Source organism: Rhipicephalus microplus, chromosome 4 (assembly GCF_043290135.1).
Source record: "Rhipicephalus microplus isolate Deutch F79 chromosome 4, USDA_Rmic, whole genome shotgun sequence".
Classification (NCBI taxonomy): Eukaryota; Metazoa; Arthropoda; class Arachnida; order Ixodida; family Ixodidae; genus Rhipicephalus; species Rhipicephalus microplus.
The window spans coordinates 168,972,367-168,987,067 of record NC_134703.1 but is presented as its reverse complement, the minus strand read 5'-3'; the positions used below and the strand labels follow the sequence as shown (position 1 = coordinate 168,987,067).

Below are 14,701 nucleotides of genomic sequence, written 5' to 3'. Positions count from 1 at the left end.
TAAGTAAGTTTCAGCGTAATATCTTGGAAATGGCTGCAAATATTCTGATAAAACTTACGTGCTCACAAAAAATGTCATTGCGTATCAAGTTACACCATTTTATTATGCCTAGGTTGCTTATCCTTCCTATGGCTTACTCCCAAACATTAGAGGTTGTTCACCTATTCAAAATTCTTTTTCTTTGCAAATACTGAAAGTAATCTGATGATATTCGGCTGTTTTATTGTAGAGGCTCATAGGTTACATTTGAACTAAACAGCTATTCCATTTCTATGAAACTGTTGTAGCAAAACAAAAATACTGCATGCACAACGCCACGGAGGTATTGTTGAGTAATTCTGTTACATCTTCACTATTTATTTATGAAATCTGCAGTTTATTTAGTCTAAATTGTTTCTAACTTCTGTAGCTCACGCGTACAAAGTTTCATCGAAATCTATTCAACATTTTTTGGGAAAAGGTGTATTGAAGTTGAAAAATTTATAGAAACCGTAATTTGAGACAAACGAAGTTTTACGTGCGCATACTGCTTACGCTAGAGGACGCACAGCACACTTTTGTGTGACACCTGAAACGCTTGGAGTGGTCGCTCAACTTTGGAATCGCAAAGGTTTGTTCCTCAGAGTATGTTGCATTTTTTTAGTGTAGAAATTGCGATTTCTATTTTTCGGGAGGTTTACCTTACCATAAAATAGGATACTCGTTCCTTGATTCAATGGCAACGAAATATTAAACGTATAACAAAAAAAGAGAAACGCTGCAGACTGCACCGGCAATTTTTAAAAGGCAGACGAACGTTTTTTTTTTTTTTTACCACCATCGGTAAAGCACCCACCCTTCGTCGAGTTCACGACGTACAGAAAAAACCATGATTATGCTGGCGCAGCGGCGGCGTCAAGTAAAATTAGGAACAGCTGTGCCTAGCTAAACCTTTGTGACCATAGCCAAGCCCTATATAAAGCCATGTTGAACATTCTAAAATCTTATTCGCTACGTCTAATGAATCTGATGAAATCACACAGTAATTAGCTCTATTAAAGTGAGCTGTGAGAGAAATAAATAAAAGGAAGATACAGGGCGTTTAATCTAGAAAAACTGGTTGCTATACCCTGTACAGGGGTGGGGAAATAATGGTACTAAAGAAGATATTGATATATAGGAATATAAAAGGAATGAGGAAGAAAAACTACACATGCACACACATGTAGGGCGTTCCGATCACCGTCGTTTGAAGAGGTCGGTTGAACGCAAGAAGCGCAGGAGCGCCTTCACAGCCTTCTCCTGCGACAAGAATTGCTGTAGGTAGCGCAATATTCTTTCTTCCTAAAGAGTCTGGTTGTCCAGTTCGTCCAGCGCGTTGCAGAGCGACTGTCTCGGTGAGTAGTACTGAGGGCATTCGCACAGAATGTGCCAAATTGTTTCGTCACTGCCGCAGTGGTCACATGCAGCAGTTTAGGCCATTCCTATGCGGAACGCGTACGCTTTGTTTAGTCATGCTGAGAAAAGTAAGATGTCTAGAACTTTGTCTAATAATAATTCAGACTGAGCCTAACTGGTGCTAACTTAATTTATTAGCTAACTAAGCTTAGGTTAACATGAGATGCAACCGACTAGAGACTGAGCCTTGAATTTGCGAATTAGGCCGATTTATTATTAAGAGGAGTAAAGTACTTCGCGCTACGATTTCTAAGAGATTCTCATTGAAACCCGATTAATACACTGGGAGTACTCGTGAACATTTTGTGAACATGCAGGTGAGTGAACGTGTGCGTAATCAAACCTGGACCATCCAGTGTCAACTATAGCTTTGGCCTGACGCAGCTTTGCATGACTCAGCGAGAGCTGAGAAAGTTTTTTTACCGTGTTGAAAGGCTCGGCTGATGGCAGATATCGAAGAGGTGGGCGTCCATTATTTGGCTTAACAGTCGAATATTCCTAGCATGTCGCTATGTTGAGTTTTGGGTTACTTAGCTCGTAGCGTACGTTAACTCGTCGTCTCCGTGGTTTTCGTGGTTTTCGAGCTTTTTTCTTCTGCTTAGCTTTCTCTGGCCGTACGGAAAGCGGTCTCTTTCTTATAATATTTGTTAATTGTTTTGCGTCCAAAAATGTGATATGAATGTGAGAGATGCCGCAAGGGCCCAACAGCTTGACAATGTGGGGTTAACGTGCTTCTAAATTTGAGCGCGCGGGCTCTTCGCTGATTGCGTCCATTGAAATATGGCCGCGGCGTCCGAGAGTAGGTCCCGCGAACTAACACAATGTTACCTAACATATGACTAAAAGTAGAAAGTGCGGCCACGGTGGCCGCATTTATGATGAAGGTGATAACTCTTGTGGCTCGCCTAAATAAGGTGTCCGTTAAAGAACCTCAGGTGCTTGAAATTTTCGGAGACCTCCACTACGGCATGACTCATATTCGTAAATAGTCGTTTTGGGAAGTCCAACCCCAAAAAATTATTATGGTTATTGCAGTACATGGTCATCGTTCTAGAAGGTGTTCGCTCACGGCACACACATATAGGCGCATAGCACATATGATCCAGCACGTGTTCTACAGCTACAAATCTGCCGTTCACTTAGCTTCGTACATCAAACTACTCAACGAAAGAAGGAATACTGACGAAATGATGTCATTCTAGCTCGATACACATTTTTTTTTTACTAAACTGGAATTATTATTAGGATTCGGCAGATCCTACGTACCTTCGGAATGGAGGTTATGCGAAGCATGCAAGGAAAAGTGACCGTGTTATAATTTTTTTTTATTCAGCAACACCTTATGAAATGACGCTAAATATGTGTATAAATGCTGCACGCACAGACATATGTTGAAGAGTTGCAAATCTTAATATAACCACTTCCTTGCACTTGCGGAACGATGCCAACAGAAACGTGACACTTAGTAACACCAGAAATGACTAGCTGATATGAAGCGCTAATGCTCGCGAGGATGGTAGCCCTGACACATAAACTACCTTCAGCGCATGGCACCTAACTACAATTGACGTTAACCCGAGGTGACGGCTGTATTATAGGAGTACATATATGTAATGTTCATAAGATTGTATAACCAGCACTGCCACTACAACTTGCGTTTAACGAACATTAAAGTCTATTTAAACATATAGTTGCAAGACGTGGCATGGCTCTGTAATAGAATGCATAATTGCCACACATAATGCTTGGGTTTGATATCTGCTGCTACCCTGACATTTAATATTCGCATTTCCCTTGACAACGCTGCCGAAGCCAGGTCTCTCTTAATGCTCACGCGTTAAAAGTACCCATGTGTGTTCTCGTCGTTCCTTGGTATATACTAAGCGTCACTAACATATGGCACATACCCGCATACCAGTAACACATACCCACCCCTGGGTATGTGTCATTGTCTGGCGGAAGGTTTTGTCGGAGTACGTGACGAGATTGTGAAAATAATAATGTCTCGACCAGCGCGTCATATTCGTAAAACCATCGTACCCTCCCGTAGTAATTTTGGATCAAGTGAAGTTAAGGGGGTAATCACAAGAGCACCTAGGCGTCAGCGACTAGACTGATAGATAGATAGATAGATAGATAGATAGATAGATAGATAGATAGATAGATAGATAGATAGATAACTTTCTTCGGGTCCAGAAGAATCTTCAGCCCGTTTTTTATAGGGGCAAGACTCTGGGCCGCTCCCACGTTGGGACAGGGAGGCAAGCCTCACCGCCGCACTGTGGGCCTTCTGGACAGCCTGGAGTTGGTCAAACCAATCATGGCTCGTGAGGAAAGCCGAGAAGGCTTCCTCCGTCAATGCGTGGATTGTGTGGTGCTGCAAAGAGAGGCACGCCCAGAGCATGTGCTTAATGTCGCTAACCACCCCACAGTCGGGACACAGAGAGGAGACCTCTGTGTACCTACTGAAGACGGAGAGTGTGGGATACGACTTTGTCTGCAGAAGCCTGAGAGTCACGGCCTGGGGCCTCGTGAGATTTCGATGTGGCAAGGGGAAAGCCCTGCGGCTCATCTGGTAGTGGCTAGTGATCTCGTCAAAGGTGGAAAGAATGTCCCTGAAGCGGGGTGGGTCAGCTTCCGAAAGGGTCGGACGAAGCCCGTCACCGGTCCCACCCGGCACACCGGCTTCCGAGTGCCCGGCGCGGCCGGCAAGACCTCGCGCGTGGGCATGGGCCAACTCATTGACGTTGGCCAACCCCCCTACCTCGGCGCCTTCGTGCGCCGGGAACCATGTAATGACGTGATGAGTCAACACGTTACCCTCAATTGCCCTAGCAACTTCCTCCCGACGAATGTAAATAATAAATTTCAGGGTGCCAGCAGGAATCGAACCGAAGCATTCTGCGTGGCAGTCAGGCATTCTACCACAGAGCTTTGCTAGGTCTCGGTAGTACTTTTCAAATAGACGCTAATCTTCATGAAACGTCAAAAGTGGTTGCAGTGCTGCCTACTCAGTTTTATAAACATAACTTATGTACTCTTTTGATACAGCCGTCACGTCGGGTTAACGCCAATTGTGGTTAGGTGGCATGCACTGAAATTGATTATGTAGCAGTGTACAGGGCCAGAATCTTCGCGAGCATGAGCTCTTCATATCAGCTTCTGGTGTTTCTAATACGCATGTTCCAGTTGACATCGTTGCGCAAGTGCAAACAACTGGTTATATAAACATCTGAAGCTCTTATGTCTGTGCGTGCAACACTTGTACATATATTTAGCATTTCATGATGTGTTACTCAATAAAAAAATTCAACACAGTCACCTTCCCTCCGCATGCTTGACATAACGTCTATTCCCAGGTACGTGAGATCTGCAGAATTTTTCGTTTCTACATTTTGACACCATGAGCGCCTATAGTGTGTCAATAATGGTTTTTGACGTTCGAAAAATTACGTCGCTTCAGCTAAAGTTTATTTCAAAAACTATAAATTGGCCAGGATGATATCTCTTATCTGCTCAGCATCAAGGTTGGTTTCTCAGAACTTAATGTAACGTTATTATGTGGTCATTTTATCTTTTTTCGCACATGTGAAGCATGATATGTGCTTCTGCTGTTTTATAAGAAGCCTGCGGTCCCATCTCTGTGTTATGAAGCGTACTTCTTCCATTCGAGTCGACAAAATAAATGACAACCTGAAGATGATTGGCATGTTTTTGCAATTTTTTATCAACAAGAACAACTGAGATGAGAATGTACAAGCAGCACGTGCGGTGGTGAGTGCGCGTGCGTGCCCCACGCAGGCGGGGCGTTTATCCCTTCCATCCCTTTCCGTATCCGCCGAAGCCTCCGCCACCGTATCCGCCGCGGAAGCCTCCGAATCCTCCTCCTCCGTAGCCTCCAAAGCCTCCGCCGTAGCCACCACCTCCGTAGCCTCCACGGAAGCCTCCGCCGTAACCGCCACCTCCAAAGCCGCCACCTCCGTAGCCGCCTCGTCCAAAACCACCTCCGTAGATTCCGGCGTACGCCACGGCCGCAACGGCCAGCAGTAGGAGCGCAATGCACACGGACTTCTGTCATATGAGGGGCGAACGCAACATCACTCATAATGAACGCCAAAAGAAATAGGAGAATGAATATACGATTAAGCAGTCATCTTTAGTACAGCAATATGTATTAGTGGTAATTCCAATGAATATTGTCCAAGGCCGACTTGCAGACAATGACAGATGCGCCACTACGCCATTGTATTAGTTCTTAACGTCGTTCTGTGGTTGTGATTAATTCTGAGCGCATTACGAGGCGAAAATATCGAAGAGTGATGAAACACTTATTCAGGATTACAACAAATATGGAGGAACTGGGGATGTAATCTCAATGTAGCAGGTGTATCGATGAGAGGACCAGTAATCCTATTTTATTTTCTTCAGGGTATTCCCGCCGTTTCTGCAATAGAATATGGGGATTGAAAATTCATTTAGCTCGTACTGATTCTAGTTCGAGATTTAGAAAAACGCGACACATTTCGAAACAACGTGAAACTCTTAGCATGCCTTAACACAGGCTGACTACACCTGCGAGGTGCTCAAGACCAATAGATTTTCATGTAATTTTAGTCGAAATTTCTTTTTGTTCCTTGATGTTTCAAATTAAGGAAGCGAAACATCATAACGTGTTTTTGTCTGCTTCAATATTTCTATTCCCAGCCTTGCAGACAAATAGCACCTGCGTTATCTTAGATTCATTTGCCTCCTCTTCTCAAATTACTTTCTCTGTACGTTTTTATTATGACTGCAGTTATAAAGATGCCAGCGTAAGATAAACACAAAAGCTCTCTCTAATGCAAGTTTGAGTGGACTAATCACCGACGTCATGGCACAATTTCTTTATAGTAAGGTTCGAATTTGTTCGGCCTCCCTTAGATGCACCAACTGACAATGAATTCTCTGCCATGGTCACAGAGCGGCCACGATACCCTTAACTATGCCTTCACGTTTGCTGAACAGCCACACATTCATGCATGGTGAATGAGCGGTGTGGTTAACCCTGAGAAGAGACCCTAAGGACAACGAGCGGAAATTGCCGACTGCTGTTCTACGTGTACAAACCATTACTCCTTGGTATCATTACTGACGCGAAGAGGGAGTACGTGACTTTTCCGTTATAGTCCATTTATAAGGGTTAATCGCCTGTGAGTCATACTTTACTGGTGTCTTTTCTGGGAGTAGCCACATCCACACTGATTAAACGCAACATATAGAGAACCTTTCATTTCTGGCCTTAGTGATTTTCACAATAGCATTCATTTATGCTGACACGATGACAAAGGCGTATATTTCGGCTTGGTTTAAATATTAAAGTGATCTATTGAATATTTTGACAATTTTGCGTGTGATATGCAGTAAAGCGCTTCCAACTGAAAATTGTAAGCTAAATGACTTAAAATCAGGCGAGTAAGTGTGTGGCTGCCTCTTTCTTCAACATCAGTAGATTCTGTTTATCATCAATGTTTTTCTAAGACACTGCTCAAACGCGTGAAACGTTTTTGAAAGGTACAAGCCAAATTTCATTGATTACTAAACCAAGCTTATTTCACGTGTTCGACCAAATTCAGCGATGTAGCCAAAGCTGCAGATAATCAGAAAGACATGAATTTTGTTGACACTTGTCTCGGCATGACATGGATGCACACCACCATGTACTCCAAATTATGAAGTGACGTTGTCGGCGAGCTTCATGCCAATACGCTATCACTGACCGGCACCGAATTTATCTGATTGAACTCTTGTTTGAATGGCAATGCAACAGCATTCACATTGTCTCTGCTGCCACAAGAAAGTCGCTTTGCAAACACTATATATATAAACAAGCCTGCCCCTCGGACGTTCCCAAAATCACAACATTCTAACTGGACGACCCTCGATGGAATGCATGGGACGTTACTTCGATCTGTGCTGTCACATACTGTCAGCCACCGTGACAGGTGATCTGAGCGAGCCCCTTTAACCCAAGACGTTTACGTAGTTTTGTATTTTCCTTTTGCGACACGCAGTTTGAATGCAAGCAGAAACGTAGAGCAAACAGAAGGACAGATAGCTTCTCAGGCAAGCAGAATGTGTCCCCGTTGTTTTTATGGGAGCACGTGCTCTGGTTATAAAAAGCTGCATAACGCTCGCCTCTCGACAGCCGTTCCAGCCATTCGCCTTCCCCGCATATAATCGCATCGCGGCATTTCGCGATCGAGGATTTGTAGCGAGAAGGAAAAAAGAATGAAATACGAGCTCTAGCTTTCTTGGCTGCAGCTCGACTTTCACTTTCCCTATCTTTTTTGCAATCGCTTCTTTCCTCCAACTTGTATACAGCACTTGTGCACGTCCTACACGGTTCGCTGTCAGCTATGTTTCCCAGAAGGTCGCGTTGCGCCCTGAGCCTCGCGCTTTTCAAGAGGAACAGAAAATAAACGCCGTCCTAGGGACACAGAGTAAAATTGCAACGCAGGACATGGTCTGTTTTTTTTTTCTCTCAAAAAAGATGACTATAAACGGAAAGGAAGACGCAGAGCGCCATGCATGCTGCACCTCACCACGTTTTGCTTCGCTTGCCATCCGCGATCGAAATGCCCGCCTACGCTCGCATCGTATGTTCTGTCTTGACGTGTAAATCGCTATAGGCGAAAGCTAAAACAGAGTATCGCGAGGCACGAATTCCTCGTAAAATGGGAGACACGCCGCCAAAGTAAATCATTGTTCAATTCGGGAATAGCCTGCGTTCTGGAATTATTTTGGTATTGTCGTAAACACCCTTAGCAACAACGGTCAAACGTACAGGGCTTACGTGCCTTGCGAAGAAGAAAAATAATAAAAGTAAAAATTCAAAGCTTCGTGGTGGCCACTTTGAGGTATGCGCATACAAAATCTACTGATTTCGATTGAGTGTGCGTTTTCATTTGTCATAAGTGTGAACCAGAGCAAACAATGCTGCTCTAGCACGTTCCATTTTCGCTGTACCTTCACCGAAGAAGATAAGGCAATCCTGTTTCAAGACATTAATGTTCAGGAGTAATTATGCACCCATGAGCATTAAGCCATTGCCGAGAATGGTTGTAAATATAGGACATATAACTTAAGTTTATTATTCTAACGAAGTTACGTGCACTTAGACTTCTGCGACACACTGGCCTACTTGCTGTGTTTATCAGCTTTGGGTTCTCCAGTAGGAACTTTGAAGGACAGGCCTACACGACACATCCAAACAATATGAAAAACTCTGCGAACCAGAAAGTAAGACAACGCGCCAATAAGACTTACTCAATATTAGCTGCAATACTTTGAACACGGAGAGCATCGGTCTGCTTCTGTAAACGTTAGAAGAAGACTATCCTCAGTGAACTAAGCTACAGACTCTTCTCTTATCCCAGCTCATTAGCTGCTATGCTTGATTTTTCTTATTTTATCAAACAACTGATGCTCGCAGTCGTATACCTCCATTTCCTTGGCAACTAACTCCTATATGAACTAGACCACAGGCTTTAGGCTCCAGTTCAGCTATGACCGGCTACCAATCCGAAACCATCAATCCTGCTATCCGACCCATTTGGTGACAGTTAACTAGTCCATATCAAGCCAACCGTTAACATGCATCAAGCGATCAAGACCATGATTGAACTACATGATTTTGCCCCTGTGCTAAGCTGTTACAAAGCACACAAGTACTGTGAGGAGATGCATTGTCTCTGCTACGGTGACTATACGAGGCGACTGCATGAAGAGCTATTTATGGACGACGCAGGACGTACCATGGCGATGATGCCTTGTCGAATCACAGTCGAGAGTGGGAGCAACTCAAGTCCTCCGAGCTACACTTGCGATCTGTGACCAAGCACGGACTAACCAAGTCTTTTTATACCAGTGGTCGTCGGTGCAGTGCTGTTTTGGCTGCATAGGCGTGGTCTGTGCACCATGACGTGGACGCCCCTTTCGCCACTTCTAACACAAAAGCTTCGAGGAGAAGGGTTCAGTAAGAGCGAGCGGCCTCCCCGCATGGACTGCACACGCACGTGGCGGTCGTTGCAGAGGAGGAGGCGAGGAGCGCTTAACCGGGCCTTGACAGCTCTCTGGCCGACTTGGCATTACCGAGAACAGCATATGCGCAACCCAGGTAGACGAACCCGCTACAAAGGACGCAACAACTTCCCACCTCCGTCGCATTTCCTTCCCCTTCGTTCTCACACGAAACTGACAAGCTACTTGTGCAGCGACTAGAACCAACACCGCCGCTCAAACGGGGCGATTTCGCCTTCCCGGATAACGCCATCCGGGCCAGGGAGAAATCACGCGAGAGTGTAAACAACTACGCGTGGCGATCTTTGGTTCAGATCCGCTGAGACCACGATAGCAACGCTGTCCGAGCTCCCGAGCGGAAAATGCACACCTGTGGAAGTAGTGATAAGAGAAGGAGGGGAGGGGAGGGGGGGTCCGGTTTTTCTTAACCCACTTGCGGCGTTATGTGGATCAAAGTCGCGCTTGCGCATGCATGCATGCAAGGCTCGCGCCGCGACTCACACGCTCCCCATCTTAATTCGAGATCGCGCTCTCCTGTCTCAATTTATTGTTTCTTTTTTCTTGTCTGGAGTCGGTAACCTTCGCGCGTTCCGGAAAGGGTCCACGGCTTCTTGAGTGGAGCCTGCTTTGCGTGCGCTCATGATGTATGGGCTTTAAAAGCCGTGTTTGTAAAAGGCCGCATCGCGCGCGAGGAGAACAGACGATAAGCGACGTGTACCGCTCTTCCCTTTCGCGCTCTCTCTTACGGCGATCGACCTTGCCTGCCTCGTCTGCGGCTCTTTTGTAATTGTCTTTTCCTTCGTCCGTCGTCTACGGCCAGACGCGACTCTCGGAGGGGGCATTAACGTTGAGGTCCCGGTAATTACACACCGCCCGTTGGATCCCGGCCCGGAAAGGCGGGACCTTGGGACATCTCGGAAGCGAAGTGCAAGAGTTCCCTCCCTCAGCCAAAGGATAATCTCATTCTCACCGAGATGCAACACACCGCCGCTGCCGAGGCACCCATTCGGTGCGGTATCATTATCATACGTCGTGACGCGCTCATGGTCCGTTGCGCAAGCGGCGGGGGCAAGGACTGGAGCTGCGTCTCGGCTATAAAAGTTCCAAGCTGAGGAGACTGGTGGGGGGATAAAGGTGAAGAGCCCAAGAAAAGCAGAAGCACCGCAAGGCGCAGCGTGATACCGTTCCCTGTTTTCGTTGAGGTTTTCTGCGTGGGTATTCCTCGGCCATTTCGATGCATTTCGCGCACGCTCATTTGCACAGCCTCTACGAGGAGAGCCGGAGACTTAGTTCTTCCGATTGTTTAAAGTGTGAGCAACGAATGACGGTGATTAATATTGGCCTACGCGGTCCCTTTTCTTTTTATTTATTCATGCTCAATCTATTCCACCGTGACAGGTTTCTTCCATACATCATCGGTAAGCAAACGTCGCCGGCAGTCCTCTTCCTAATTGGCTCTTACGGCTTAGTAGTCACAATCCGGGTTGGAGATATTTCTAACGCTTGCCTAATCCATGGCCTAATAGCTGTTTTTTCTTTCATTTACTGTCGATAACCTCTATACGACAACGGATAAATGGTTGTCTAAGAAATTTGGAGAAGTAATAGTGGGTTAGCCACTAATCACATCTAAACACCTACGAGACACGATAAAGGTAGCGTTTGTCTCAAATGAAAACGTAAAAGAAAAACAAAATTTAGTCACATGAAGGATCCTTATTTTTCACATGCCTGTTCACATAATCTCTCCTTTTAGTTATCTATATTTTACAGAAAAATAAAACAGAGTGTAAAGAAAAAAAGAAAGATACAGGTTTTATTGTAGTTCTGATGGTTTTATAGCAGTCCGAAATCGCACATTCGAGCCACTTATATTGTCTAACGTGATACGTTAATTTTCGAAAGACTGCACTGTGTTTTCCTCACAGTGCAGTTTTTATTCATACCTTCAATTATTTCCTAAACTATTCCACAATCAAACGTCTTACTTGAAATTCTTCCAACAATAAAGGATGCAAAACCATTTGAAAACATAGTCCTAAACTGTTTTCCACGGTATCACTGTGGTGTTTAACTTTATTTCTGGATTTTCGTGTTAGTTGTCATCATCTGATATAGTCATTATTACTCATTTTCTTTTCATTACTTCATTTTAAATACATTTGATTTCATTTCTTATTATTTCACACGCTTGATTGGTTGGACTTTCAAGTGCGGTATATGTTAGGAAGATAAGAGACATGATTTGACGTCTGCGTAGCATGAGAAGTGTCGTTGCCACCTGATAGGCTTTGCGCAAGTGACAGAATCTATTTTCTCGGAACGCTGTGGCAATAGTTGAGGCAAATGGCGAGGCCCGCTTCCTGATAATATCGAAGTAGGACATTCCTTGTGAATTTTTCTTTCTTTGTCAAACTTTCTCTTTGTGCCGTACGCTGTAACTTCGTAGGAATAACAAAATGAACAAAACAAGTGAAGATTATTGATCGATACATGGTGTTTAACGTCCCAAAACCACCAAAATATAAGAGGCGCCGTAATGAACGACTCTGGAAATGTTGACCATCTAGGTTTCTTTAACGTGCACACTAATCTGAGAAAATGGGCCCACAGCAATAAAAAACAAACTAATGTCACGAAGAACACGGCACAGCGAGCTTACTTCAACAAACAGCCTATTTTTTGTTCACAGAGCGTGTTTATCGGAAGTCATCGGTAGCAACAAGATGAAGCCAAAAAGTGCCGAAGCACTAAAAAGAAAGCCCTCGTACACCATGTGAGCCACCATTCTATCTGATTCTAGGTTGAACATTCTAGGTCGAACAAACTAGAAGAGACACTAAAACACGACAGGCCCATGCTGTCAATTTCCGCGGTTTCAATATTTCACGCGCCACTTCATCTCAGCTTCCGCGAAGCACAGAGGTCCGATAAAAGGGCGGATTACGGACAGATTCACGACAAGTTAGATATCTAACACAGGGTAAATACAGGCGACAATGAAAGGCGGGGGCTTTTACATCCAGAAAGAGGGAATATTCATTGGCTTGTGCATTTTCACACATGTTGAGTCATTTGCTTTTGATGAACCCTCACAGGCAGTTGCAAGCTGCTCTTTCCGGCCATGGTGCCCTCTAAATTTTCTGGTTCATCAGTGATTTCCTGGTATTGTTAGAACACAACATGTCACTCGACGAAGAAGCAGATGCGATCTTCTGTGTGTTTAAGGCTTTTCTCGACGCTTTTACGGTAACTATTGTGTTGCCCACGGATACACACTTGCGGCTTTTGGACTTTGTTTTGAGAGTCGGTGGCCAGCACGCATAAACTGGGAGTATGCGCCCAGGTTTCAAATTGGTCTTCGATCTTTCAACTGGGCACATACGAAACTAGTGGAAAGCACAGTTGCAACATGTCTTCGCCGGAGTGCACTCAGGAGGTCCTGCTTCCATCAAGCGCAAAAATGCTTTGAATCCCATATACAATAGTTGAAATGTACCGGGTATTCAATGAAACGTCTTTGTACCTTGACAATTAAGCCACTGCGCAAAGCATTTCAGGATAAACACTTCTTAACGCACAGCACAGAAACAACAAACAGCTACAGTGTTTCATCAGTTCTTGCGTACTGGAAAATCTTAAGTGGTGGTTCGGCTCTTTTTTTTCAGCTCCCCGCGAGCAAGCAAATCAATGCTGATGTAATGAACAAGCGAACATGTGTCAAGAAACACAGCACTCATTGCGTCGAATGCGTAGAAAAACGCAGTATACAGTATTCCTCTGACGTGTGGGCTTTCTTACACGGATAAACCAGGCCCTGCTTGAAGGATCATCTTAGAGAACACGCCTGCAATGTCAAGTCCTGAGCGAGCAGCACCTCGACAGCACATTATTCCTTGTGCGGCTCCGCTCTTATATTCAACGAATTTGAGGTAAACTCCAGGTACCGATATCGGATTTAGCGCCGAATAGAGGAAGCTTTTCAGATCAGGAGGAAGCACGTGTGTTATAGAACCCTCATTCGCTCTCCTAGAAAAAGAGATAATGTCATTCTCAAATTAAATTGTCATATCGCGACTCTTGGCGGACGTGCATTTCTTCACTGTGATCATGTGGGAGCTCATGTTTTTGTTTGTTTCCTTTTGTTTTTTCAGCTCTTTTTCTTGGTATACTTTTTCTTCCGTCGCACTAAACTTGCGCACAGACGTTCGTCAACGTTTGCGTTGTCTTCTCCACTGTTTCAGTGTAGGTAAATTTTGCGTTGTTCACCGCAAAATCAGTTACCAATTTTCTCTTCACGACACCCCTCGGAATAGTATAGCATAGCAAAATATAGAGTAGTAGAGTATAGGAAAAGCACGGGAATGGGTAGTGAAAGTGATTGATTGATTGATTGATTGATTGATTGATTGATTGATTGATTGATTGATTGATATGTGGGGTTTAACGTCCCAAAACCACCATATGATTATGAGAGACGCCGTAGTGGAGGGCTGCGGAAATTTCGACCACCTGGGGTTCTTTAACGTGCGCCCAAATCTGAGCACACGGGCCTACAACATTTCCGCCTCCATCGGAAATGCAGCCGCCGCAGCCGGGATTCGAACCCGCGACCTGCGGGTCAGCAGCCGAGTACCTTAGCCACTAGACCACCGCAGCAGGGCAAAAATTACTGTTCCCCGGGTAGTGAGGGTGAGGAGGGTGAGAAAAGAGGAGGAGATATGACGTCACTGCATCACAAATGTACCCTTGTTTGCCCGCCATGGTGGCTGAGTCGGCCGCTCGTTTTCAACGCCTGTCCTCGCTTGCTAGTTAACGCCAGCGTCATGAAAGGGCATGTGGTCGAAACGCTGCTTCGCAATTCTTATTGAGGTCTACTGTATTTATTCTTGTAACACTTTTTCTTCGAAGTTGAAGAGGTGCTTCAATAGAAAACAGCCAGCAGTCGTGTGGGCCTCGACGCAAAGAGGTCACCCCAATTTCAACAAAACATTTATCAGAATAAGCTGCTGCTATGGAAATCACACCGTTACATTACCAACCCAGGCAGCAGCGTTCACAGTTAAAATTATAAGCACCGTGTTTGCACATGGCCTTTACGGGAGTGCACTTTGCACGCTTGCAGCAATGGAATCACACGTGCTGACTGGTGGTATATTACAGTTGAATACTCAAGTTATACGTACCAAAAGCATGACATGATTTT

The 14,701-nt window shown here is 44.9% G+C and overlaps 1 protein-coding gene across 1 annotated transcript; it reads right to left on the bottom strand.

Annotated features, from left to right (window-relative positions):
* Positions 1–5,140: 5,140 nt before the first annotated feature.
* Positions 5,141–9,443, bottom strand: LOC119172462 (uncharacterized). The gene is made up of 2 exons (XM_037423575.2): positions 9,231–9,443; positions 5,141–5,508 (listed from the first exon to the last, which is right to left on the bottom strand). The coding sequence occupies exons 1-2, from the start codon at positions 9,231–9,233 to the stop codon at positions 5,248–5,250; spliced, it is 264 nt and encodes an 87-aa protein (XP_037279472.1). The 5' UTR covers positions 9,234–9,443; the 3' UTR covers positions 5,141–5,247.
* Positions 9,444–14,701: the final 5,258 nt, after the last annotated feature.